Source organism: Rhinoderma darwinii, chromosome 5 (genome assembly GCF_050947455.1).
Source record: "Rhinoderma darwinii isolate aRhiDar2 chromosome 5, aRhiDar2.hap1, whole genome shotgun sequence".
NCBI lineage: Eukaryota > Metazoa > Chordata > Amphibia > Anura > Rhinodermatidae > Rhinoderma > Rhinoderma darwinii.
The window spans coordinates 83,457,514-83,485,239 of record NC_134691.1 but is presented as its reverse complement, the minus strand read 5'-3'; the positions used below and the strand labels follow the sequence as shown (position 1 = coordinate 83,485,239).

General features: G+C 43.2%; 1 protein-coding gene across 1 annotated transcript; it reads right to left on the bottom strand.

Annotated features, from left to right (window-relative positions):
* Positions 1 to 752: 752 nt before the first annotated feature.
* On the bottom strand, positions 753 to 26,842 carry BPNT2 (3'(2'), 5'-bisphosphate nucleotidase 2). The gene is made up of 5 exons (XM_075826222.1): positions 26,320 to 26,842; positions 19,743 to 19,905; positions 17,983 to 18,078; positions 15,153 to 15,314; positions 753 to 3,494 (listed from the first exon to the last, which is right to left on the bottom strand). The coding sequence occupies exons 1-5, from the start codon at positions 26,665 to 26,667 to the stop codon at positions 3,229 to 3,231; spliced, it is 1,035 nt and encodes a 344-aa protein (XP_075682337.1). The 5' UTR covers positions 26,668 to 26,842; the 3' UTR covers positions 753 to 3,228.
* Positions 26,843 to 27,726: the final 884 nt, after the last annotated feature.

The window sequence follows — 27,726 nt, the reverse complement described above, 5'->3', positions numbered from 1 at the left end:
CAAGTTTGTAGATCCTACACAGCAGGTCCTTATTAACCCCTTAATGACAATATATCACGGGCAGGTGCTCGTTCCCGCATCTCGATGGACAAATCCATCACTGGGATCTTGTGGGTATGAGATCAGCGTCAAGTGTGCAGCGGTTATACACAGCCAGGCTCCTATTGGGATGGGTTACCATGGAAGCCGGGGTCCTAACTAAAGTCACCAGTCTGCCATTGTTATCTGCCTATTACGCCATAATGCTTTGGAATAGTAAGTATTTTAAGGCATTATACAAGCAATTAAAGGATTGCTGTCTCAATTTTTTTTTTTTTTAGTAAGACAAAACTAAAAAAAGTGTTTAAAAAAATATATATATCTACCCCAAAAAAAAAAAAAAAAGAAATGAAGCCGTTTTCATTAAAAATTAAATTTTTTTGTTTACTATATAAAAAACACAACATATCGGTACTGCCACATGGTAACAGCCCATGGAATAAAGAAAAAAAAAATTATACCACACAGCATAAAAGAAAAACGATGGTGGACTAGTTTTATTTTTTTCTGCAAGACTTTCCCCCACAAATTTTATAAAAGCTAAATCAAACTATATGCACCCCAACATAGTGCCATTGAAAAATACAACTCATCGATGGAAAAATAAAAAAACAATGGCTCCTGGAATGCAAGGAGAAAAAAAAATGGTTTGGTCAGTAACGCCAGGATAAGGGGTTATCTGAAATTTTGAAAAACCCAAGTATAAGCTGCATAAGGGATAAAGTCACGTACTCACCTATCAAATCCCCCATCGTTCCTGAGTTGACAGATCTGCCATGGTCCGACCACCGGTCTTTTTGTTTACTAGTTACATAACCGCAGCAGCTAATCTCAGTAATTGGCTGCCGCGGTCTTGTTTGAGTACTTACACATCATTACTATGGCCAGGAAAACGAAGACCCGTCGGAGAACCACAGAACCATCGAAAACAGGAGCGGCAGCCACTTTTCCTTCAACAACAGCACAAAAGCATAACATGTTATAAGAACTGCAGGTACAATAGATGAAAATGATGCTTTGTTGGCAGGAAAAAGGTGATTGCATATAGCAGTAAAACTAGGGGGGTGAATGAAGACAACATTGTTAGAAGTTACAACCACTGATCGCTAAATTGTTGGAAAAATAGGCAGTTGCCCAGCATGAGACTCCAGAGTGACTTCCTTATTGTGGTCTTTATTGTTCACTTTCTTGGTTTACTTTAATAGCTCTATGTATTTGTGACCATAGGGAGCATAAAAGCGTACACTGAAAAAAGCCAAGATACAATAAGTAATGATTAACAAATATCTCAAGCTGTCACATTAGGAATTGTTAGATTTGTGTCAAACGTGATAAAGATAAAGCTGTGCCAAAAGAAATCAAACCATACATTTTGTTACCGTGCCCACACAATGCTTTTAGTACGGCGGTTTAAAATAAAACTTCCGTACTTCCGATTCTTGATGTGGTTGAGGAATCTATATTTATAGATTCGATAATATCAGCCAAATTTGGCTGCTCTTGCCTAAAGGGAGTTATTTTACATGAGATGATTCTTGGCCACGTGATAAAATCTGCATCAAAAATTGAGCGGTCATTGTTTTGCAATGTGACATTCACAGGGGTAACAAAAAATAAATGGGTTTCAGCTGCAAAAACGCGCAACCGAAAACCTGTGATTTTTTTGTATGCAGTTTATACTGCGCAGCTAAAAATGTCTCATGTCAATTCACCCTAAGAGATCCGAGAACACGGCTGTGGTGGTCCCGCTGCTCCAGTATAGGCCATTTACTCTTAGGCAAACCAGGATCTCATTGGAATATTGCATCGAGTGAGATGCTTGTTGGTCCCGCACCAACTCAACCCACAGTTGGAGCCTATAAGGCAAGGCTTATACGGCGCGTGACAAAAACTTGCGCAATTTGTGACTTGCTATCGCATTGAAGTCGTATGTTTATTTGACTGCGAGATGCACGAGATTTAGGGTTTGTAACATCCACATTTTTTTATGTTGAGTCGCAGTCGGAAGCGTCCTACATTGAACTCTATGATGGAATAATTTTCTACTCTTGTGTCAGTCGCATCATGCCAAGTGTAGACAGGCGACCGACCACACTCACAAGAACTCCTTGCAATGACACCTTGCGATATTTGGGTCCTATAACCATAGTTGATCTGACCTGTAGACATCGTTGTCGGTCTTATCTAGCAGCAAGGGATGTTTATAGTGATCATATGCTGTCAAGTCGTTTTCTAAATCTCATACACTTTGCTGCTACTGTAAATTCTGCAGAATTGCCGTACAGATTTCCGCAGAGTTTACGCTACTGGGAACATGTAGATCTACACCCAACAAACACACAACTGACCAGCAGCACATCGATTAATTGCATAGCTAATGCAGGTTATCCCAGAAAATGTCATTTTTATTTTGTCTCCACCAAATATTTAAACCATCTGTGGTTGCAGTAATAGAACGCAAAATAATATGCATAGAAGAAAAAAAAAAAAGCCCACATAAATAAACATAAAAAATGTAATAGAACAGCAGCCAAAAATGTGACCAGGAAAGAAAGAAAACAAATGGAAAATTATGAGAAGAGTAAGTATCACATATTACGTTTTATCTAGATTGTGTCTATTTTTCATTTCACAAGGATTAAACCATCTGTACGTTCGTCCTTGGAGGTCTGCATTCTTCCAGTTTAAGGAAAGTATTACCTTTACTGTATTTAAATAATAAAATCCCTAAAATTAGCTGGACAGCAGAGAATAGAATCCAAAAACCCATAGCCAAAAAACAACAGATTTTGCATAAATGAAGTTGCAAATGACTTTTGTTGTGTGATGTGAAGCAAAAAGGCACAATGCTTATTATTATAATAACATTATTCAGAGTCAGGAGTGGAAACAATGTAATGTTCTTGTATTTAAAATAAGATTTCAAATTCACTCTTTGTATCTTGAAGAAAAGTTTCTAGTAAATTCCATAATCTTCACCGTCCATACGAAATCAGAACAGCCATTCAAATCAAGTGCGCTCATTTTGGCCACCGAGCTTCCTCCTGGACAGCAGAAAAATACTTTAATATCAAGTTTTTCGTTTCGTATGCATGAAAACGCATTGAGGCGGTCCCGTGACAGACTTCATTCCAGTTCCCGTAAACACACATGTACTTTGTAGCGTTTTGTCATAATGTGTATACACTTTTATTTGGATGTTATTTTCGAGGACAATTTTTCGACCAGGGCGTCGTGGTCCATCCCGATGCTTGCAAGCAGTCCGCCTTCATTTCCATCTGACCCTGTATAAATAATGTCTTCTCCTTTAAGATTAGTCATGTGACCACCAAGTGCACTTAGTATAGCATTTCCAGCACAAATGTCCCACTTCTTTATATAGGTGTCGTGAATATAAACATCAGCAGTTTCTTGGTCGTTGCCCGTCACGTCAAGCAGCGAGAGAACTTTGTACCCTGTAAAACAAATGATAATACTGGTTATGGAATTTCTGCATTCTTATGCAAGTTATAGCTAAATAATATATAACTTTTATACATTTATTTAGAAATAGTCAGCAGAAGCCTTGGGCTATGTTCACACCCAGTGGATTTTATCAGATGCAGAGTGGCCTGAAACTTGCCCTGTATAAAACCTGAAAAAAAACATAAAAAAAGTAACAAGCCATGTATATTCCTTCAACTCCATCATGCAGTCTAAGAGAACAAATACTTTGGGAAGCGTCACAAAGGTTCGGCTCCATTTTGCCATGCAGTGCGACCTACAGTCGTGGCTCTTTAGCACAGCGTCTACACATGGTCCCTTTGGTCCAGATTGTTCAGTGGATTGGTTGTGGGCATCAGAGGGGCTTGTATGAAAGATATATACAGCAATTGAAGGAAGACTTACAAGAATCAGAAATGCATTCACAGAAGTCTTCCAACCCCTAAAGGGGTTGTCCACTACTGGACAACTGACGACCGATCCATCAGATAGGTCATTAGTATATGATCAGTGGGAGACCGACACCCGGACCCCGCACTGATCAGCAGCTCCGGGCACCACTCATCCATGCCAGAAACAGATGGCTCCGGTCACGGAATAGCTCCACACGGGGTATTTGTCAAGCGTTTTATACTGCATGAAAAAAAATACAGAAAAAAAACGCTTGTGATTTTACATGCAAGTGTAACATGCTGCTTTTATGGTGTTCTTTTATTTAGTGTCATTTTGTACATGCACTTTCCTTGGTGTTTATGAAATTTTATAGAGAAGACTAAAAGGAAAGATGGAAGAAAAAACAAAAAGCCATAATTAGAGCTTACTACATTTTTTTTTTTTTTTGTCAAAACTCTGTTTATTGATTTTTCATTTTTACAATCCAACATAACGTACATCAATTACATTGTGAATCAAAGGATAACATCTGTACAAAGTGGCAAACCTTGGAATATACATATATTGATACAAAGCATGAGTCATATTTCACCACTTTTTAAATTCCATAACATAAACCTCTTATTATTATTGTTGGGGCGTGTTGTCCTTATTTAAGCCCAACCCGCTGCAATGTTTCAGTCTGTCCCTCCTCGGGGATATTAATTAGTCTTGTCTAATGTGAATGTGTAAAGGGAGAGGGTTCAGGGGTTCCTTCTCACAACCTATGAAATTAGTCTCATCTAGGTCTGCTATTTCAGACTGTTAGACAAGCCATGTATCCACCCTCATCATCCATAAAGTTTAGCCAAGGCTGCCAAATTTTATAGTATTTACTAATGTTCCTATTTGATAAGTAACTCAGTTCCTCCAATCTAGAAACCTGCGCCACTTTATTTAACCAATGTGTGATGGACGGAGGTGCCCTCTTCCGCCAATTCAGCGGTATCAATGCTTTTGCGGCAAGTACCAAATGTGGCCACAAGTCTTTACCATTACTGTGTACCCTGGATTCTGATGGTAAGTTCAAAAGTATATAGTTGAGCGTGAGTGGTGGGGCGGATGGGCAAATAAGAGCGATAATACGCTGCACTTCTTCCCAATAAGATGATATATGCGAGCAAGTCCACCAGATGTGTGTGTATGAGCCTATGTGTTGATTGCATCTCCAGCACAAGGGCGATATTTCAGGTTCTATACGATGAAGAAGTTCCGGTGTTTTGTACCACCTGCTTACCAATTTGTATGAGGTCTCCTGCAAGTTCACGCATCTGGAAGGGCCACAACTAGACCTATATATATATGTTGAATGTCCGAGTGCGTGAACTTGATATGTAGTTCTTTCTCCCATGAAGAGATGTATGGTAAGGGGACCTGCTCTTCTATTGACACCAGCTTTTTATATATTAAGGAAATAGATTTTGGAATCGGTGTCAATGAAGACAATAGCGACTCAAACCATGTCATCGGTCTTGTGATATATCCCTGTTCTAGAAGAAAGTTGTAATTCGAGAGCATTTGCATATATTCCAAATAATGGAAGCGTATGTGCGGGAACTGTAATCTTAAAGAGGCTCTGTCACCAGATTTTGCAACCCCTATCTGCTATTGCAGCAGATGGACGCTGCAATGTAGATTACAGTAACGTTTTTATTTTTAAAAAACGAGCATTTTTGGCCAAGTTATGACCATTTTTGTATTTATGCAAATGAGGCTTGCAAAAGTACAACTGGGCGTGTTGAAAAGTAAAAGTACAACTGGGCGTGTATTAGGTGCGTACATCGGGGCGTTTTTACTTCTTTTACTAGCTGGGTGTTCTGACGAGAAGTATCATCCACTTCTCTTCAGAACGCCCAGCTTCTGGCAGTGCAGACACAGCCGTGTTCTCGAGCGATCACGCTGTGACGTCACTCACTTCCTGCCCCAGGTCCTGCATCGTGTCGGACGAGCGAGGACACATCGGCACCAGAGGCTACAAATGATTCTGCAGCAGCATCGGGGCGTGTTTACTACTTTTACTAGCTGGGCGTTGTGTATAGAAGTATCATCCACTTCTCTTCAGAACGCCCAGCTTCTGGCAGTGCAGATCTGTGACGTCACTCACAGGTCCTGCATCGTGTCGGCCACATCGGCACCAGAGGCTACAGATGATTCTGCAGCAGCATCAGCGTTTGCAGGTAAGTAGCTACATCGACTTACCTGCAAACGCTGATGCTGCTGCAGAATCAACTGTAGCCTCTGGTGCCGACACGATGCAGGACCTGTGAGTGACGTCACAGATCTGCACTGCCAGAAGCTGGGCGTTCTGAAGAGAAGTGGATGATACTTCTCATCAGAAAGCCCAGCTAGTAAAAGTAGTAAACACGCCCCGATGTACGCACATAATACACGCCCAGTTGTACTTTTACTTTTCAACACGCCCAGTTGTACTTTTGCAAGCCTCATTTGCATAAATACGAAAATGGTCATAACTTGGCCAAAAATGCTCGTTTTTTAAAAATAAAAACGTTACTGTAATCTACATTGCAGCGCCTATCTGCTGCAATAGCAGATAGGGGTTGCAAAATCTGGTGACAGAGCCTCTTTAAGGTCTCCTCTGAGGGAAATTCCCCCTTTCGCACTAGGTCTCCTAAAGCTACCTCTTTCAATCCCGAACTACGCACCATGTGAGTCTCGCTTTCAACATCCTTAAACCCCATCAGATCCCCCAGATTTATCAGTTGCAACGGGGTGGGGCAAATGTCTTCCTTGGGAGACAGGTTCTTCCTCAAAGTAGCTCTTGTGATTAAATTGGTGGATCCCCCTCTTGGGCAAGGTAGGCCAAATCGTAGCAGCAACCGGGTCAAGGAGCCTTCACACATGGCTTCCTCTATTTGTACATAGAGTTTAGGGTGTGATACTCAAAACCAGTCCAGAAGCCTACTTAACTGAGTAGCTTGGTAGAAAGCTTGTATATCCGTGAAGTTGAGACAACCTAGGGTCTTCGGCTTAGTCAGGGTTCTATGTGCTAATCTATGACCCTTCTTGTTCCATATATAACTCAATAGTTTAACGTTAAGACTACGAAAGAAATGTTGCGGAAGGAATATTGGCATGGTCTGTAATAAGTAAGTTATTTTGGGAACTATCAGCATTTTAATCAAGTTGCATCGGCCCAGCCAGGATATAAACGGGATTTTCCAGTTATTCATTATGCTATCAATATGGGTTACCAGAGGCTTATAGTTTAGGAGGAACCATGAATCCGGAGAAGGAGCAATCTGCAAGCCTAAGTATTTTATGAAACTTGTTGACCACTTAAATGGGGACGAAAGCTGGGACCCCGCTACCACCGCCTCAGAGCACGTTATGTTGAGAGCTGCAGATTTATCTGGGTTGATTTTAAAGTTGGAGATTTCTTCAAACTTGGCAAACAAATCAGCTAGAATTGGGAACGCTGTCTGAGGGTTTGAGGTTAATATCAAGAGATCGTCGGCGAAGGACGCCGTCAGGTGCTCTTGCCCCCCAATCTCCACCCCTTTAATTTGATTGCATTGACGAATATGATGAATCAGGGTTTCAATTGTTAAAACAAAGAGAAGAGGTGATAGCGGTCAGCCCTGCCTCGTGCCATTAGAGATCTTGAAGGTAGGAGATAGGGTGCTATTAACTCGTACCTTTGCGGAAGGGCAGGTGTACAAAGCCATGATAAAAGTGATCAGGGTGGCCGGGAAGCCAAACTTCTGAAGCGTTTTGACCATAAAGGTCCAGTCTATGCGATCGAACGCTTTCTCCGCATCTGTGGATAAGAGTGTTAAGGGGAACCGGCGTTTATGCGCTAACTGAATCAAATGAAGGACCCTCAACGTGTTATCTTTGCCTTCCCTCCCAGCCACAAATCCCACCTGTTCCTGGTTAATCAGCTCTGGCAACAGTAGTCTAAGTCTGTTGGCCAGAGTCTTGGCATATACCTTAATGTCAACGTCCAACAAAGAAATAGGCCTATAACTTCCACAGAAAGTAGGATCCTTCTACGCTGTCAGGATTATAGAGATGTGTGCTTCTAAAGTCTGCTGGGGAAAACCCCCTCCCTTAGATAATGAGTTGAACGTCGTCACCATATGAGGTAAAAGTCATTAAAAAATTTTATAATAAACCGCTGGCAGGCCATATGGGCCCGGACTTTTGCCCATTGGCATGTCCTTCAGGGCAGCTGCCACTTCTGTCTGAGAGAAGGGCCTAGACAGCACGTCTCTGAGTATCTCCCAATGATGGCAGGTGCAAATTCCGTAAGAATACATCAATTGCCTCGCTACGTTGTACAAGCTGTTCACCGGACTCATGTCTCCTAATGTTATACAGATTTTCATAGTATAGTTTAAATTGGTGAGCAATGGCTTCAGTGTCTGATGAGTCACTCCCATTATCAGTCTTGATTGTTTTAATATAAGCTTGGTCCTGGCATTTTTGGCCATGAGAGCCATGAGCTTTGAACCCCTGTTGCAATGAATATATACAGCATGTTTAGCGTTTAGGTAAGCTTTAGAGGCCCTAAGATTTAGGATCTGTTTGAGGTGTTCTCTGTGCTTAGTCAACTCTTTTAGGGTCTGGGCTGCTAAGGATTTTTTATGTTGTCCCTCAAGTAGTACAATTTTCCTCATGGTGTCATCTACCTCCCGTCTATGGGTCTTTTTTGCATGAGAGCCTATGGAAATAAACTCGCCTCTGATTACTGCTTTATGGGCCTCCCATGTGGTTGTCATGGAGAGATTCTCATCGACATTTTCTTCAAAGTAGCTATGGAGAGTATTTGAAATTCTCTGCTTATAAGACGAGGATTTTAATAATGTTTCGTTTAACCGCCAAGTGTGTGATGCCTTGGGCATCGATGCAACCACAAAACGCATCACCACTGGAGCATGGTCCGACACAACAATCTGCCCTATTTCTGCTGTGGATACCATAGAAAGCTGTGACGCCTTAACAAACAAATAATCTAGGCATTGATAGGAGTGATGTGGTGCCGAGAAGTGTGTGTAATCCCTGCCCGTTGGCTGAAACGATCTCCAGACATCTCTCAACTGTAGATCCAAAAGTGTTTTGTGTAGTAATTAGAGGCTCCTAAAGGACTGCTGTGAACTTCCCTTAGACGAATCCAGGGACGGTTCAAGGGTAACATTCATGTCCCCACCCAAAATACACACCCCAGTCTGGAATAATTTCAATTGTTGCAAAGTGGCTACCAACCACCTGACTTGTTGACTATTTGGTGCATATATGCCAGCTATCGTTACTGGGGTATTAGCAATTAGCCCTTTGACAAAAAGGAATCTACCCTCTGGATCAGACAGTTGCGAGATAAATGTAAAAGGTACAGACTTCCTAATAGCTATGGACACGCCACACTTTTTCAAATTAGGATGCTGGGAGTGGTACCATTTGTTGAAATGAGTTGTGGATAACTGGGGCATTTTCCCCTTTACAAAGTGCGTCTCTTGCAATATGGCAACCTCCACGCCCTGAGATCGCAACACCTGAAGAAGTCTGGATCTTTTAGTAGGTGAATTAATGCCTTTCACATTCCATGTGGCAACCTTTGTGTCAGACATTTGTAATATAAGTCAACCTTAACTAGGTTAATCAACAATATAAATATGTGAAGTATCAGTTGATATAACAATAATATCTCAATACAGTGGTCTACCAATGCAGGTAAGTTACAGTGTATGGGAAACCCAGGGGGGGGGGGGGGAGAACATAAAGTATGCTAAGTATTTAGAACATTCAAATTCGCTATGAGAAAACATCATTAATTCAGTATATAGCATTTTACTTAACGGACTAAGCTACCATCAGCAGTAACATAGAAACAAACTTCGTCTCGAAGAGCCACTACAATCTCCTCAAGAAGTCTCCTCTGGATCTTCTATTGCCTGAGTAGAAAGTCTTTTTCGACTAAGATTCGCTCTTGCCACTTCTTGCGTTGGGCTTCTAGGCAGATTCGGGAGCGCTGCAATATCAACAATTTGAAGCCAGGACAGAGGCCTTTGAGGATCCATTCCAAGGTCGTCGTATAGAGGTGTCAGATCATCTGGGCATCTGACTGTCTGCATGGCTCCATTAAACACGAACGCGATCCCGAAGGGGAAAAGCCATCGGTATGGGATGCTTTTGGCTCTCAAGGCTTCAGTCAACGGTTTAAGCTGGCGCCCCTTATTCAGGGTTACTGGAGAGAGATCCTGATAAATCATGTAAACAAAACCCTTATAGGACAGCGTGTGGGACTCTCTGGCTTTCCGGAGAATTAGATCTCTGTGCGTTGAATTTAAAGGGAATGTGTTGCCAGAAAAACATGTTTTTTTTTTTTTAATTAAACATTTAGTGTGTGGGTGATTAAACATTGTTCAAATTTTTTTTATTTTTTTCACGAGTCAGGTAATATTATTAATTAATTCTAATTTATAATATTTCCCATTTCTGGTCACTAGATGGAGCTATTCCCAAAATTGCAGCATTGCAAAATTGGGTGAAAAGCCCTCGCTGTAGTGAGCTCTCAGCATCCCCCCCTCCTTTATCCTGGCTAGTGCCGGGATAAACGAGGGGTTTGAACGGTGTAACCTCCTACACTGTGTGTCGCCATTTTTTGAGCGAACACACAGTGTAGTAGGTTTACATACAGTAGTAAACACACACAAACACGGAACATACATTGAAATCTCTTACCTGCTCCTGCCGCCGCGGCTCCCTCCGGCCCGTCCGCTCCGTCTGCTGCCGCTGGTCCAAGTGCACAAGTCCGGAAGCCGCGACCGGAAGTAGTAATATTACTGTCCGGCCGCGACTTCCGGTCCACAGGAAAATGGCGCCGGACGGAGCCAATTTCAAATTGGACTGTGTGGGAGCGGCGCATGCGCAGTTCCCACACAGACGCCGTACACACAAGTGAATGGGACGGGAGCCGTTCGCAGTCCCTATGGGACTGTGGCTGCCGTATTCCATGTCTGTATGTGTCGTTAATCGACACATACAGAAATGGAACAAAAAATGGCAGCCCCCATAGGGAATAAAAAGTGTAAAAATAAGAAAAAGTAAAACACAAACACACAAATAAATATAAACGTTTTTAATAAAGCACTAACATCTTTAACATATAAAAAAATAATTTGTGATGACACTGTTCCTTTAAGAGTCGGCAAATCACATCTCTGGGAGGGTCTCCATCTTTTGGTTTCGGTCTCAGGGCCCTATGCGCTCTCTCAACCACCAGGGCTTCAGCCACCTCGTGCGGCAACAATGTTTGCAGCAGGCCTAATGTCGTCACAATTATATCAGGCGGCAAGACTGTCTCCGGCATCCCTTTCAGCCTCAGATTGTTTCTCCTACCCCTGTTGTCCTGATCTTCTACATATGAGAGAATGCTGTTTAAGTGGATCTGGCAGTTTGCCAATGCGGTAGTCGTTACTGCGCTGTGAGTCAGCATTTTAGCTTGGTTCTCTTCCAGTGTCTCAACTCTTTTATGCATGTGTCTCACTTCTTGCTTAAAATCTACTAATTCTTTCAGAACTGGTTTGAGAGCGTTCTCAATAATCTTCTGCATGACCGCCTTAGATATGTTTATGGAACTCGCACCCTTATGGCTTTCAACTTCAGATGTGTCTCCAGATGATTCTAATTGAGCGGGTAAATGAGAGGTGCCTTGCCCATTTTTATGGCTGTCTTTCTTTGTTGTAGAGTCTCGTTTGTGAAGAAATTTATCCATATCGGTCTGACCCTTTTTCTTAAAGGGAATGTGTTGCCAGAAAAACATGTTTTTTTTAAAAAAATTAAACATTTAGTGTGTGGGTGATTAAACATTGTTCAAATTTTTTTTATTTTTTTCACGAGTCAGGAAATATTATAAATTAATTCTAAATTTATAATACTACCCATTTTTGGTCACTAGATGGAGCTATTCCCAAAATTGCAGCAGTGCAACATTGGGTTAAAAGCCCTCGCTCTAGTGAGCTCTCAGCATCCCCCCTCCTTTATCCTGGCTAGTGCCGGGATAAACGAGGGGTTTGAACGGTGTAACCTCCTACACTGTGTGTCGCCATTTTTTGAGCTAACACACAGTGTAGTAGGTTTACATACAGTAGTAAACACACACAAACACGAACATACATTGAAATCTCTTACCTGCTCCTGCCGCCGCGGCTCCCTCCGGCCCGTCCGCTCCGTTTGCTGCCGCTGGTCCAAGTGCACAAATCCGGAAGCCGCGACCGGAAGTAGTAATATTACTGTCCGGCCGCGACTTCCGGTCCACAGGAAAATGGCGCCGGACGGCGCCAATTTCGAATTGGACTGTGTGGGAGCGGCGCATGCGCAGTTCCCACACAGACGCCGTACACGGAAGTCAATGGGACGGGAGCCGTTCGCAGTCCCTATGGGACTGTGGCTGCCGTATTCCATGTCTGTATGTGTCGTTAATCGACACAGACAGAAATGGAAAAAAAATGGCAGCCCCCATAGGGAAGAAAAAGTGTAAAAATAAGAAAAAGTAAAACACAAAACACACAAATGAATATAAACGTTTTTAATAAAGCACTAACATCTTTAACATATAAAAAAATAATTTGTGATGACACTGTTCCTTTAAGTTTGGGAGTATCCCAGCCTTCCGTTTTATGGCCTTTGACCATTTCTAAGCCTAGGTCAGCATTCAGAGTGTCCTATGTTCTTTGATAATTCTCCCCCTTCCTTTTTCCACCTTTTAGGTTGGTACCATTTAGCAGATAGTCCCAGATAAACAAAAAAAAAAATTAGGCTAAAGACCTCAGCTAGTGTGGTTTGAAGGTGAATGTGGTAGAGGCCGTGAGGTTCCTCAGAAAAAATTTGAGCTATGCCCAGAATGCACACGATAAGCACACAGATACTTTGAAATTAATGTCTATTTCCAGACAGACCAGCCCAACATCCCTTCTTCCTTGATTGTCTCCCTTTTTAATTGGGCTAGTAAAGTAAATCGAGCTCCTGGTCTCGCTTCTTCTACAGGCCGTGGGTGCCAGGCCAATTTTATCAGTGCTGATGAAAAATACTGACAGGAAAGGCGTACTCACTGTCTTCAGATGTCCGATGCTTATTCCTGCAATCCGCTTCTCCGACTGAGAAGCTGCTGAAGCAACTGCAGTGCTGGTGTTTTCTGCCGTAATAGCACAGGGGGTCAAATCGATATCCCGGTCTGGCGTCTCTCCAGGCCGCCGTCTCAAGGGCCCGCCTTCTTCGTTTAACCTCGAGATGCTTGTGCTGATCAGGCCTCGGGTCTCTTCCTCTCACTGACCTCTGCAGCAAATGCCCGCTCAATCTGTGTCGCGGTCAGACCTCGTTGCGTTTCGGGTCTCTCCTCCGGTAAGTACTAGGAGGGAACCTGTTGAGGAGGGAGCTGGCTATCTGGAGAGATCTCCTCGTGTCGACTCCGTCCGCCCGCCAAATCTAGATCGACACACTGTGCACCTCTGCCGCCACCCTTTAAGGAAATTCAACCTCCTTTATCACCAGGTGTCTGTGTGGTGCGATGAGGGAGGCTTAGGGTGCTTTCCAGATGATTGATCAGGCAGATGGGTTAGGATAATCTCTATCCTCTGGAGAGCTCTCCTTTCACACATCCATCGTGTTCAACGCGCTAGCCACGCCCCCAAGCTTACCACATTTTGACAAAAACAACACTGACACCAAAAACGCAAAGAAAACTAAACTCTGTATGTTAACACTCATATTTTACTATAGACATTAACCCCTTAATGACCAGCCTATTTTGGACCTTAATGACCAAGCTATTTTTTACGTTTTTCAATCGTCGCATTCCAAGAGATATAACTCTTTTATTTTTGCGTCGACATAGCTGTATAAGGTCTTGTTTTTTGCGGGACAAGTTGTACTTTTTAACAGCACCATTTTGAGGTACATATTTTTTTATTAACTTTTATTAACTTTTTTTTGGGGGGGGAGGGAATAGAAAAAAAATCTGAAATTTCGCCACTCTTTTTTGCGTCCTAAATCGACGCCGTTTACCGTGTAGTATAAATAACACAATAACTTTATTCAGCGGGTTGTTACGATTGCAACGATACCAAATTTGTATAGTTTTTGTATGTTTTACTACTTTTACACAGTAAAAACACTTTTTTTTCAAAACTATTTGTTTGTGCCGCCATATTTGAAGAGCCGTCACATTTTTATTTTTTCACCGATGCGGTTGTAGAAGGGCTTTTTTTTTGCTGGAAGACTTGTAGTTTTTATTGGTACCATTTTGGAGTAGATGCGACGTTTTGATCACTTTTTAATCACATTTTTTTAAAGTCAGGATTCACAGAAAACAGCAATTTTTCTGCCGTTTTTTATTTAATTTTTTACGGCGTTCACCGTGCGGGTTAAGTAATGTAATAGCTTTATAGTCGGGGTCATTACGGACGCGGCGATACCAAATATGTGTAACTTTTTTTACTTTATTTTATTTTTTTAATAGTAAAGCAGTTTGTAAGGGGAAAAAGTGGGTTTTTCATTATTTTTTCACATTTTTTTTAAATTAACTTTATTAAACTTTTTTTTTAACTTTTTTACTAGTCCCACTAGGGGACTTTAATATGCGATTCTGCGATCGCTATTATAATACACTGCAATACTTTTGTATTGCAGTGTATTATGCCTGTCCGTTTAAAACGGACAGGCATCTGCTAGGTCATGCCTGCGGCATGATCTAGCAAGCATACACTACAGGCAGACCTGGGGGCCTTTATTAGGCCCCCGGCTGCCATTAGAGACACAGACACTCGGCGATCGTATCGCCGGGTGTCGGTGGGAGAGAGAGGGAGCTCCCTCCCCCTCTCCAAAACCACTCAGATGCGGTGCTCCCTATTGAGCACCGCATCTGAGGGGTTAAACAGGTGAGATCGATACTAATATCGATCTCACCCAGCAGAGCAGGGACGCTCCCAGCCCTCAGCTGCCTCTGGCAGCTGAGAGCAGGGAGATTTGACAGCTCCCTGCTCTGTTTACTTATTCCGATGCCGCGACGTAAAAAGTCTATGGCATCGGAATAAGGCCCGTTAGTGACAGACGTAAAAACACGATGGGCCGGTCACTAACGGGTTAAAATAACCCACCCCAAAAAAAACAACGCCACTGAAAAAACTTGAATATTTTCAACAAATCCTTTTAAGGAAGCACGTGTGCACTCATGTACATACCTGATCCTCCAGCAGATAAAATTTTAGTCTGGTTCCCAAAAGACCGACGGGTAACATCTTTCACTGCCCCTGAATGACTTCGGGAGACAATTATAGTTGGAGTTTTGTCATTGTAAGAGGCACGTGTCTTTGCATTTGAGCCACCATCTACCATAGCCCAAGCTAGGAGAGGGGGGGATAAAAAAAGAAACAGTTGAGCTAAAACAATGAGCATCATATACAAAACATCAAAGATAGGAAAGATCATTAGTTACTCAGATTGTCAACGGAGTGAGACTGTTGCAATGTCAGCAAACTAGACAGCACCTCTCTTTATAGAACATAGCTGGTACCTGTAGTACAAGGCCGGAGGGCAGCTTGAAGTGGTTAGGAGAGAAGGCTGCAATACATGTAAATCACCGCTACATCTGTGTCGACGATTCACAGCGAGCAAGTGAAAACGAAGGTGAAGAAGCTCTCATATGAGCGCTGCGGCCCCTTCCAAACAGCTGATCGGGGTGGGTCCCAGGAGTTGAAGCCCGACCCAACAGCTATTGATGGCCTATCCGGAAGATAGGCCATCAGTTTTTAGGGACTGGACAACCCCTTTAAATACCTAGTGGCTGCCTCGCTATAATAATTGTGTTAAAGAGGCTCTGTCACCAGATTTTGCAACCCCTATCTGCTATTGCAGCAGATAGGCGCTGCAATGTAGATTACAGTAACGTTTTTATTTTTAAAAAACGAGCATTTTTGGCCAAGTTATGACCATTTTTGTAGATCTCTCGAGAACACGCTGTCTGCACTGCCAGAAGCTGGGCGTTCTGAAGAGAAGTGGATGATACTTCTCGTCAGAACGCCCAGCTAGTAAAAGAAGTAAAAACGCCCCGATGTACGCACATAATACACACCCAGTTCTACTTTTACTTTTCAACACGCCCAGTTCTACTTTTGCAAGCCTCATTTGCATAAATACAAAAATGGTCATAACTTGGCCAAAAATTCTCATTTTTTAAAAATAAAAACGTTACTGTTATCTACATTGCAGCGCCGATCTGCTGCAATAGCAGATAGGGGTTGCAAAATCTGGTGACAGAGCCTCTTTAAGCCCAATTGTAAAGGAATACAATAGTAGATACTGTATAACAGGGACTACTGATAATTCAATGTATAAACTGGCTCCAGAGGTTTTTTTTTTTTTTTTTAAATACACTTGAGAAAATCAATTGATTAGGTTCCAACACTATAAAAACTTATTTTTATTTATTTATCTAGTGCCCATGAGGTACATACCCTTTCCTTTCTAGCTCAAACATCTTTTTCAATGTTTATTAATCCAGGGTAGGAGATTCTGTCACGGGCCAGCAGAGGGTGGTTTGAAGCCACTTTCTCACCAAGGTATTTGATGTAGGGCTAAATTGGGGAGCAGGGTCTAAGGAACCTCAGGTCTTCAACCTTTAACCCCTATACAGGGATTCAGACTTCGCTTCAGGGGAACCCCAAAACGCTACCCCAGAGTAGTCTCCCTTTGTGACAGCCAACATAACAGATACAGCGCCAGTAAGCAAGGTCTGGTGTAGCAAAAGGTCACGGCAGGCGGCAAGGATCATAAGGAGTCACGTAGCAAATGGTCAGGGCAGACGGCAGAGTTTGTCAAGGAACACATAGCAAGAAGTCAGGGCAGGCGGAAGGAAAAAGGTGTCAAAGGTACAGGCTGAGGTCAAAACACAGGAATCCAATGGCGTGAAAGCTAAGGGATACTAGGAACACAGGGAACACTAGTATGAACCAAATTGGTCAAGGCAGGGAACGGAAGGAAGAAACCTTTATAGAAAGGAAAAACTCAAAATTTATTTTGTCGCATGCTGGCTCTTTAAGAAAGCAAGTGTCAACGCGCACGCACTGGGAGCCAGAAGCGAGCGTCTTCGGCCACCAGAAGAGGCGCAGTGAAGGCCAGGAAACTGGGAGCAGGTAAATATAACGTAGGAAGTAGTGGGGATGACATCTTTATGCATTCTTCTGTTCAGCAATGTAGAGTAGAGGCAGAAAGAAAGAAGGCATGGTATTCTATGATGGCGCCTACAGATTCAGATCAGAGATCCTTACAGAAGCTCCATTGTCACTTTGAGGGGCTAACATCAGTGTTATCAACAGCACTCATCACAGCGGTGTTCACATTGGGCATGCTGGCTCTTAACTTTTTGATATGGCTTCTAAAACTAGGTACGATTTGTCCAGGCTTTATTTAGTCTACTGCAAACTAACATTAAAAACAGTAACCCCCTATCCAGAACGGGATTTTATTTAGGTTACCCAATCTCAGCTCTTATGGGTTTCCATTAATGTGCCAAAACCCAAGTAGGCGAGCTCTCTCCAGTCCAGCTTAGCCTTGTGGCTCGTTGGCTTTATGACAGAGCAGCCAAGCTTTAGTTCCGTATTTTATTCCCCATAACATTAGTAAAACTGTTCGCCATATTACTCAGGCTGTTTTTTTTACAGTAGGATTACACTTTGCTTGGTTATACATCTCAATGTATGGCCATGTATAACAGATAATCATATACTGTCCGGCAACCAAACACATAGGAATAAGTTATTCTGTCAATACGTGGGCTTGTACCTCATTGGCTGACAGGAGGACATGATGTCATGTATTGATGTGACAACACAGTCACCCCTTACAAGGCAAATCACCATGTTGCCCTAGTCTTACTCAAATCAGCGACTATCTATGTATCTGTAATAAAGCAGATTAATGTGTAAATATTCATTTTCTCCATTTTCGGTCATAAGTCAATTGCTGGCCTCAAATATTATATTAAAATACCAAAAAGCAAAAAAAGACACTCACCAGTATACCCTGTGAAAGGTTTATGTATTACACCTATAATTGGTTTTCCATTCACAGCAACACACACCATGGTGGTAACATAATTTACGAGATTCTCTGATAAAACAGAAACAAGATTTAGAATGTATAGCAAGAACTCTTATTATAGTACATCATCCTCAAATGTCGATGTCAAAACTATCCTGCCTATCAGAATACTTATCTAGTAGCCCCTCTTTCCTTCCCCTAGTAGTCATGGTAGGCGCCCCCTCACTTCCCCAGCAGTCACTACAGAAGGGCCAACCTCAGACAGTCACAGCTGGATTCCCACCAATCCCCACCTGCCCTGTGATCGCATGAAGCACATCAATTGTGCCTACAGGAGGGGAGTTGTGAGAAGGCTCCCTTATTCACTTGCCCGTCTGCCCTGGCATTTCGATTGCCTGGGCTAAGTGTTTTATATTGAAAGCTCATGAAACAACCTCCCTCAGGGCCGTCCTGGAATAATGCATGTTAGAGCATTTTATATGGAGATATTACATTATGGATAAAAGAAAATATGTAAAAGTAACAAGTTATGGCTGACTATATGCAGCGAGGCAAAAACTAAAGCATTCCTACGGTCCTAAAGACCAAAATTGGTGAACGACCTAAACTTAAAAACACAAACACAAAAAACAATGGCAGATTTGCGGTTTCTCTTTCCATCCCCCCCAAACAAAGTTATAAAAAAAGTTAGTCAATAATTTATAGGTACCCCAAAATGGTTTGATTAAATAATATGACTTGTCTTGCAAAAAAACATGCCCCATATTTGCAGAAAAATAAAAAAAATTATGGCTCACTGAATGCAACGATGAAAAAACGAAAAAAGATGCTTAGTCTTACAGACCCTAAATAGGTTGATCCTAAAGGGTTAAAGAGCCACAAAACCCCCTTGTAGGTTGTGCCACACAGCCCCCTTGTAGATAGCAACCCCCCCTTCCTGTAGATAGCGCCACTGTAGCTCCTTGAAGGAGCGGAAACCCCCTGTGGCCTGGGATTCCGCTCCTGGAGCACTCCGCTTGATGTCTCTCTCCATATATGGACAGTGACGTCAGGGGAAATCCTGAAGCGGAATCCCCGTCCACAGCGTTGCCAACGCTGAAGAAGCCCCTGTTGTCTGTGTCCATTTATGGACAGTGGCGTCATTGGCTTCTCCTGGAGCGGAACCCCCGGTCACAGAGTCGGCAACGCTGTGGACGGGGATTCCGCTTCAGGAGTTGCCTCTGATGTCACTGTCAATGGACAGAGACATCAAGCGCTCTGTCCACGAGTGGAATCCCCGGCCACACGGGGATTCCACTCCTTCAGGGAGCTACAGTGGCGCTAGTAGATAGCAGACCAGGGAGATAGTGGTAGTGGCGCCCTCATGCCCAATGTCGCGGCTAGCAACAGCTATGGCTGCTACAGCGGTAGCGACGCCACTGAGTGAAGAAGCGCCCGGGTGGAAAGGCGGCTGCTGAGTCGCCGGGCACTTCTGAAACAAGCAGGGGAAGGGAGTCAGCGCAGCGCCCCTTCCACCTGCTGGAGTGATGCACCCGGTGCAATGGCACAGGTCGCACACCCCTATGGCCGGCTCTGAGTGCACCCTTAGTTAGATGAGGGGTCAGCGGCTTTCTGCAGTTTTTGTTTACCAGTGTGTAAAAGTATATCAGAAAAGTATTACAGCATTATAAAATACATACACTAATAAAAAAATGGCATCATAGGTTTTCAAAGCTTTTAAAGTAAACACATACCAGTATACTCGTGTGTTGCGTCCAGTGGGTCTATCCATATAGTGATACTTTCTGAAGAGACAAACTTGGGATTCTTCACAATCTCTTTTATCTCATTGGGTATGCCACGATTCCAGTAGACTGCCTCCTTGTCTTCTTCACTCAGATGCTCTTCAGTGTTCACCTGAACAACAACAAAACATACCAGAGTTACCAGACGGTAAACGCGCGAGTGCCGAGTATACACGGTATATGAAGAAATCTACCGCACTGCAAAAAGTTCTCACAGGTCTTTTATTTTCAAATAAGAATTTATCCATTTCAGTTCTGGAAAACCTTCCATCAAATTCCCTTTAGCAGTTGTGGTGCATTTTCTGCATTACTTTTAGGAGAGAATTGCTCAGTAATCGGGTGCTACATCGGCAATATATGGAGGCACACAGAGGGTCTACGGCTTCATAGTACAGGGCCACAGGAACCCCATGTCTCTCCATACAGTCTGCCGTGTGCATGAGACCTCTCGGATCAGCGATTCCCTTTTGGATTTTTGCCAGAAAAGAATCACATGGGAGTTTGGTGGGCCGTTCAGTGGGTATTTAATAGATGTCCTACTTTATAAAAATCTGCCTCCATGCTGGATACTCTTAAAAATGTTTATACTAAACTAATAACACATACGGTACATTATAAAAAAAAAAAATCTAAAGCTCTTTACAAGGGATTTCAATGTGATATCAACAGATACAATTCTTCGGAAAACATTCAATGGAAACGGTCACCGCATCTGCAGCATATAAAACCAGATTATTTCTTATTTCAGAAATACAGAAAAATAAAATAAAATTAGTTTCTCTGTCTATATTATGGAATTATCAAACACTAAGAAGTCCCTTTATTGCAGTAGGACTTCACCAGGGGGAATGAGCGGGGCAAAGTGAGTACATTATTCCACGGCTCCTGTACTAGCGCAGCTTTATTGCCATGCTATGTACCCTATGGCAGTATGCAAAGACAATTGTAATGTCACCCTTCTCTTTTGAGGGCATGAGGTAAACCTATACTAATTTTACTTCATTTTCCACTTCCCCAAATGATTTCTTGCAGTTACATAGGTGTTCTCCCTTACAATATGAATAACGTTGATTGGAGTAAGCACAGGAAGTGGTCACAATTTGTGATGTGTAGCAACTCCGTCCCCAAGCTCCGATCTCATGGTCCAGCAATAGAAGCTGCTGTTTGTTTATATGTAGTGCAGCCAAGGTCTTGATGGATGAGGCCTATTGTATGCAGGGTTTAAACACTTCCCGCGCTCGCCTCACTAAACACCCCCTCAAAAAAGGGCCGTTTACATAGGGATTAGTGCAGAGACAAGCACCATAGCTACAGACACAGGCAGTCTGAGACACCCGGTCGACAGGGGAACACAAATAAGTTAAAGAGGCTCTGTCACCACATTATAAGTAGCCTATCTTGTACATAATGTGATCGGCGCTGTAATGTAGATAACAGCACTGTTTTTTTATTTAGAAAAACAATCATTTTTTACCAAGTTATGACCCATTTTGGCTTTATGCTAATGAGTTTCTTAATGCCCAACTGGGCGTGTTTTACTTTTTGACCAAGTGGGCGTTGTGGAGAGAAGTGTATGACGCTGACCAATCAGCGTTATACACTATCCAATCTTACTAGATCACGATGTGCTGTCACTTACTCACACATTAGGTTAAAGATTGTTAAAGGGGATGATGTCTGGTTTAGGGCTCATTCACAATCTCGTCTGTGTGCTGTGCCTTGAAAGAAGGCACAGCACACGGACCCATTGCTTTCAATGGGGCTATTCACACATGCATTGGTTTTCATGCAGCGAGTGCCCGTTGCGTGAAACTCACTGCATGACCCATATTGGCCTGTCATACACAGACACTGGCTGGTGATCGGCTCCTGCAGCTTTATGTTACCACCCCATATGTATAGAAGATGGCTGGACCATTTTACTTAGAAAACGCTTTTACATTTTGGGTCTCCCTTATTTCCTCATAGATTGTAAGCTCTTGCGAGCAGGGTCCTCACTCCTCTTGTTTGAATGTTAAATTAGTTTTGTCAATATGTAACGTGGGATGTTGTCTGTACAATGTACCCCCTGAACTGTAGAGTGCTGCCGAATATGTGGTGCTATATAAATAAAGATTATTATTATATTGGTGCGTTTTCATGCACCTAGCCGTCCATTGAAGTCGATGGGTGCGTGAAAACCACGGACAGCACACGGATGCACATTAGTCGGCGGTCCGTGCTTTACGCATCAATTAATTACACTGAAAAAAACAAACGAAGTGCTTGCGAGTGCGTGAAAAACACATGCCACACGCAAAGTACACTGATGCAAAACGCAACGCACACGGACAGATTTTACGTGCGTTTTTTTACGCTCGTGTGCAAAAAAATTCATCGCAGTAGGTGGAACCAGAACTCGTCTGCTAAGAAGTCCTTTCTATTTGTAACAAAAGAAAAACACAGAGCGCCCACAAAGAATTAATCCAATTGATGCGTTTCTGCCTCCAACGAGTCCTTAGTCATAATGTTATGACTGAGTCAGGAACACGCCAATTGGATTCATTAATAATAAAATAAGTAATAAAAAAAAAAAACACATATCCCCATACCCATATATTTTATGAAAGTAGACACCTTATACATTGTAAAAATGTACCCAGCACTTTAAACTCATGAACGCCTTTATGCCATTTTGCATCAAAGCTTAAAGTTGTGTAAAGAAAAAAAAACGCCTAAGTCACGTTTCTGGCAAAAAGTCCGGCCCAAGTAGAGCCCAAGGCCTCATGCACACAATCGTAGCCATGTGCACGGCCGTGATGTTCGGGTCGACCGGCCGCGGAGTGACACCCGCAAATCCCGGGCCGTGCACATGGGGTCCATTATTTCCTATGAACCTGGACCGCAGAACACGGCCGTAATAAGACATGCCTGTTCTTTCTGCGGTCCGGGCTCCTGGGCCATGCACGGACCGTGGAAACCACGGTAGTGTGCATGGCCCCATAGGAATGAATGGGGCCGCAATTCTCCCGTGGGAGGGGGAATTGCGGCCGCAAAAGCACGTTCGTGTGCATGAGGCCTTCGATGAACAACGCCTCCTGAAATACAAGTTCAATATGTGCAGAGTTCATACGGGCTACTTATGTCTGTCTACAGGCAGAGATCTTCAAATATTCTCCAGAACGGATGTCGGGAAACATCCAAGTCATGGAGTCGACAAACGGGCTGATTAGGGGGCAGGGGCTCATTATATGTGAAACTGCTCATCTTTTCACTCATGTCAAAAAACGACATTGATAACAGGGGTAATAACATGAAGAAAAGTCCACGTATCGCACCCCGGAGTCTGTACAGGGGAGCGAGGACTGTAACAGGCCGTGATCTTTCTTCTTGCTGCCACTTGTAACTCCCTCACGGACATGCAGAGCCAGGAAATAAAAAAACTTGTAATCCTTATCCCCAGCTTGAAATGAGTGCTGCACCCCAAACATTGCACACAGCTCGAAGATTCTGAACTTTGGAAGTTAATGGCTAAAGCTTAGATTTCGGTATCATTTTAACGTCGTGACATATTACATACATTACCTAAGCAGCAAGAACTCCATGAAAAAAACACAACCGGACATTTTCACTCTGGACTGGAGCTTTCTTTTGCCAATTGAAATAAATGACATTGCTACTTTTGACCTCCACTCCAAACTTACACCGGTCTATGGCCACATAACACACCTAAAAGTGTCCTCCATTCAAACTTCCAGGACGGGAGCCAGCACTGTACGATGTAATGTAGATTCTACAGTGCTCGCTCTCCGTACTGGAGACAGGAGTCTAGGAGATAGGGCAGGACGCTGGATCACCTACTGCATAGTTACGAGAGGCCTGTACTGCAGTAGTATCCTATATAATTGGAGGTACGCTAAGAAAATGACCTGGCTGCCAATGCAAATAGCTAACATATTATTCAATGATGAATAGCTGATGTGGCCATCGGGTTCCAACACGTTTACGGAATTAATTCATAGGATTTATTAGAACACTATGTAGGCCATTTTATCATACATTAATTAGTTCACACAAAGTATTTTCAGACAGATTTTGAATTGCCAGCAATGTTTGATGGTTTTGTCTAACTTTTTTTGCCAGCTGTATTTTTAAGCCATTGAAGCGAATGCAAAAAACAAACCAAATGAGCGCCTCAGGTTATTTCTGCCTCCCATTGATTTCAATAAGAGGTCAAAAGCGAAAACTGCTTGAAAAAAAGCGCATGCTGCTTTTTTTTCTACATGTGGCCAAAAGCCACCCAGAAAAAAAAACCGCCTCTCATTGAAATATGGGGCATGTCTTGGCACTGGTTCCAACGGGGGTTTCTGCATCAAAATTAGTGCCAAAAAACTATGCGTTAACTGACCCTAAGGGTATGTTCACACGCAAAACGGCTGTAAAATACGGAGTGGTTTTCAAGGGAAAACCGCCTCTTATTTTCAGCCATTTTTAAAGCATCAAGCATTTTTTTACAGCCGTTTTCGGAGCTTTTTTCTATTGAGACAATGAGAAACGGCTCAAGAAGCAACATGCTCTTTTTTACGGGGTGTTTTTTTTACACGCCGTTATTACAAATGGCCGCGTAGAAAAACTCCACATGAGAACGAAACGCAGTTTTTCCCATTGAAATCAATAAGCAGATGTTTGGAGCCGTTCAGCCTCCGTATTTTTAGCCGTTTTTCGGGGCGTTTACAGACCGAAAAACGGCTGAAAATAAGCCGTGTGAACATACCCTGAAGTCACGTACATTTCAGCCTCATGTTTGCAGAAGCAGCTTTGTAGCAACAGCAGAATGAACCTGGCTTAGATTTTGAAGCTGGCGATAGACATAACACAACTATCAGCCCAACAATCGTTCTTCAGACAGCAGTCTTCCTCACATTACTGTTCAGCCCAAGTTGCCACTAGATTGTTCTGGTGCCGCTTATCTCAGGTATACACGTTGCGGATTTCCGTGTCAAAATCTGAGTAAAACTTCCATTAAAACGGGGCTAATCCTTGTGCGGATTCAGGACATCAAACTAAAAAGCGAAGTAAAAGTTCACAAGTAAACAGGGATTTCTAATGGGGTCTAAATGGGACACTGTAAGGCTATGTTCACACGCAAACTCAAAAACGTCTGAAAATACGGAGCTGTTTTCAAGGGAAAACAGCTCCTTATTTCAGACGTTTTTTGAGCAACTCGCGTTTTTCGCTGCGTTTTTTACAGCCGTTTTTGGAGCGGTTTTCTAAAGAGTCTATGGAAAACGGCTCCAAAAACGTCCCAAGAAGTGACCTGCATTTCTTTTTTCGCGGCCGTTTTTTTTATCACAATCCGAGATTACAGGGATGGCCGAGATTTGCGGACCGTGCTCCCATTATAAAGTATGGGAACGACGGACCGGACATTCTATTTCTTTACGGAAGTCTCCTACGGCACGGACATCTTCCCGTAAATATATACGGGAAGGTGTCCGTCGGCCCATGAAACGAATGGCTCCGTAATTACGGACGAAATCCACGTTCGTGTGGATGGGGCCTACTGGACTGATGGGAAGATCCTTCTAGAATTAACAAAATCAGTCTTACATATCTGCTTATTGTCAGTGAATAGGAACATTTTAATTTACTACCAGAGGCAGAAAAGCTGCGCGGACGACCTGTCTCGTTCACACTCTTTTTCATAGCCCATATCGAACCATGTAAAATGACCCCAATTCCTTTGAGGAGGGAAGAATGTGTAAGTCAGAATGGTAACAACCAAAGAGCGGGTTTCTGTGGACTTTGGTGATAAATCTACTGCTGCTTGTGCACAACTTGCGGACTGAAGTGCCCTCAATGTTACACAAAGGCATCAGTGATCTACTCAGGATTAAAGATCTACCAGTAGATTGTATTCAATCACCTAGGAGAAGTACTAGGTCTGTACAGTTCTCTAACCTCTGGATGAAGAATTTCCAATTCACTGAAAGCAAACAGAGATCTTTAAAATAATGAAGAATTGAAACACAAAAGTATCACATCACAGAGGAGGTCCCTACTATTAGTCAAGGGGAGCTTTATAAAAGGACAGTTCCCAGAGGACCCTGCTTTTCCGTGCATTACATGAATGTCCCATTGATTTTAATGCCCGGCAGGTAATGTAGCATTTCTTCCGAGGGAAAGCAAGATGGGTTAGCTGCTGCATTTACTTCTGCAGGACATCAATTATGTTACATCAAAATGCCCCACATTATCCTGGGTGATCACCAGACTGGCACAACGGTTGTATCTTCGACAGAATAGATTAGATTGTTTTGACAGTGTTGGCAGCAAGCCAATGCCACATGGCATCATAGCACGGCCATCTCTACGGGCCACAGGTATAAAATACAATGAATGCAAAAGGTGAATCAGTTGTCCTGTAACCAATCAGATCACTGTTCTCATAGTTCATGATCAGCTTAGAAACAAAAGAAGTGATCTGATTGGATGTGAGGCCCATTCTGTACTGTACGGTTTATGACGTCATCATGTTCACACTCACCTGTACCCCCGGGAAGGAGCTTGTAATCAGATTCGCCATTTTCTTGTTAGAGAGCAGATCCCCGCGGGTCAACTTCTCGTCCGCACCCTCCCGGGTCTTGCCCTTGGAGTTCTCATTCAGCTTATTACTCTCCCGCACAGCCTTCACCTCCACACCGCCCAATTCCGCAGCCTTCACCGACACAGCCAGCAGCTCCCGCAGGTCCACCGTGTCCCCCGTCCGCGACCCCAAGAGGAAAGAGAAGCGCCAGGTCAGGAACCCTGAGTACACATGGTAGAGCACCCCCAGTCCGAGCAGACAGAACACCCCGATGCCCAGGGGGGACAGGCGGATACCCATAGGTGACATGTCCGTATGGAGAAGCGGAGAGGGCACGGCTGGGGCTTCTGCTGGTTCTGTGACGTCAGAGATTCAGCGTCTCATTCTACACAGCGGCCACACAGCCGCAGCCTGTGTAAACGTCTACAAGTACGGCCCGTGTCTGTGTGCTACAATGTATTTCCGGCAGAGCGCCTCCTACAGGCCAGAGGGCGTACTACATCCGGGTCAATCGGAGGTTGTTGTCTCAGTGGAGGCTGTGATGTTGTAACACGTAGCCTGTACACGTTTGTGTTATCCTAGCAGCCATCTCTGAAGTATTTACACCCCTTCCCACCTCTGAGAAGAAGAAAAAGTTATTGTGTCTCTTCTGTCAAGTTATATATTTAATGTTACAGATATGACACCATTATAGCTACAAGAGATACCATCCAACTTTCCTATAGTCCTGAAGGGCAAGCGGAATTTTTAAGTGATCTGGCAATGAGGCGATACCTCCCTTACTACCATAACACTGTATAACTAGCAGACATGCAGGAAGGCTGGGAGACCACCACTGTGGGAGTGGTAATCGCAGCCATATTGGTTGTCACAGCTTTCCCAGAATCAGATGTAACTAAAATAACAGGAGACAAGAAGCTGCCAGCGCCTACTCATGTCTGCAGGCCTTGTGGCTTTAAGTGCGCCCAGCGAAGTCCATGCAGAGTCCTCCAAAGCAAGAGGTGATCTTTGCAGCAGCTCTCCTGCCTGATGGAGAGAGAGAGAGGCAAGCTGGGGGACCCCCCCAAAAAAACAACTTCTATATACAGGGCATATGCACAGGGGTTGTATTGATTTGACGACTCCTTTGAAGGACGAGTGTCGCGAAAAAAACATTTTTTATATCAATTTGCTTTTAGTGTTTTATTAAAAAATGTTTTATTTATTTGTGTGTTTGTGTTTTACTTTTTTTTATTTTTTCACTTCTTCTTGTCTATGGGGGCTGCCATTTTTTTTTCCATCTCTGTATGTGTCGATTAACGACACATACAGACATGGAATACGGCACATAGTGAATGCGAACGGGACCCGTTCCATCCACTATGCTGT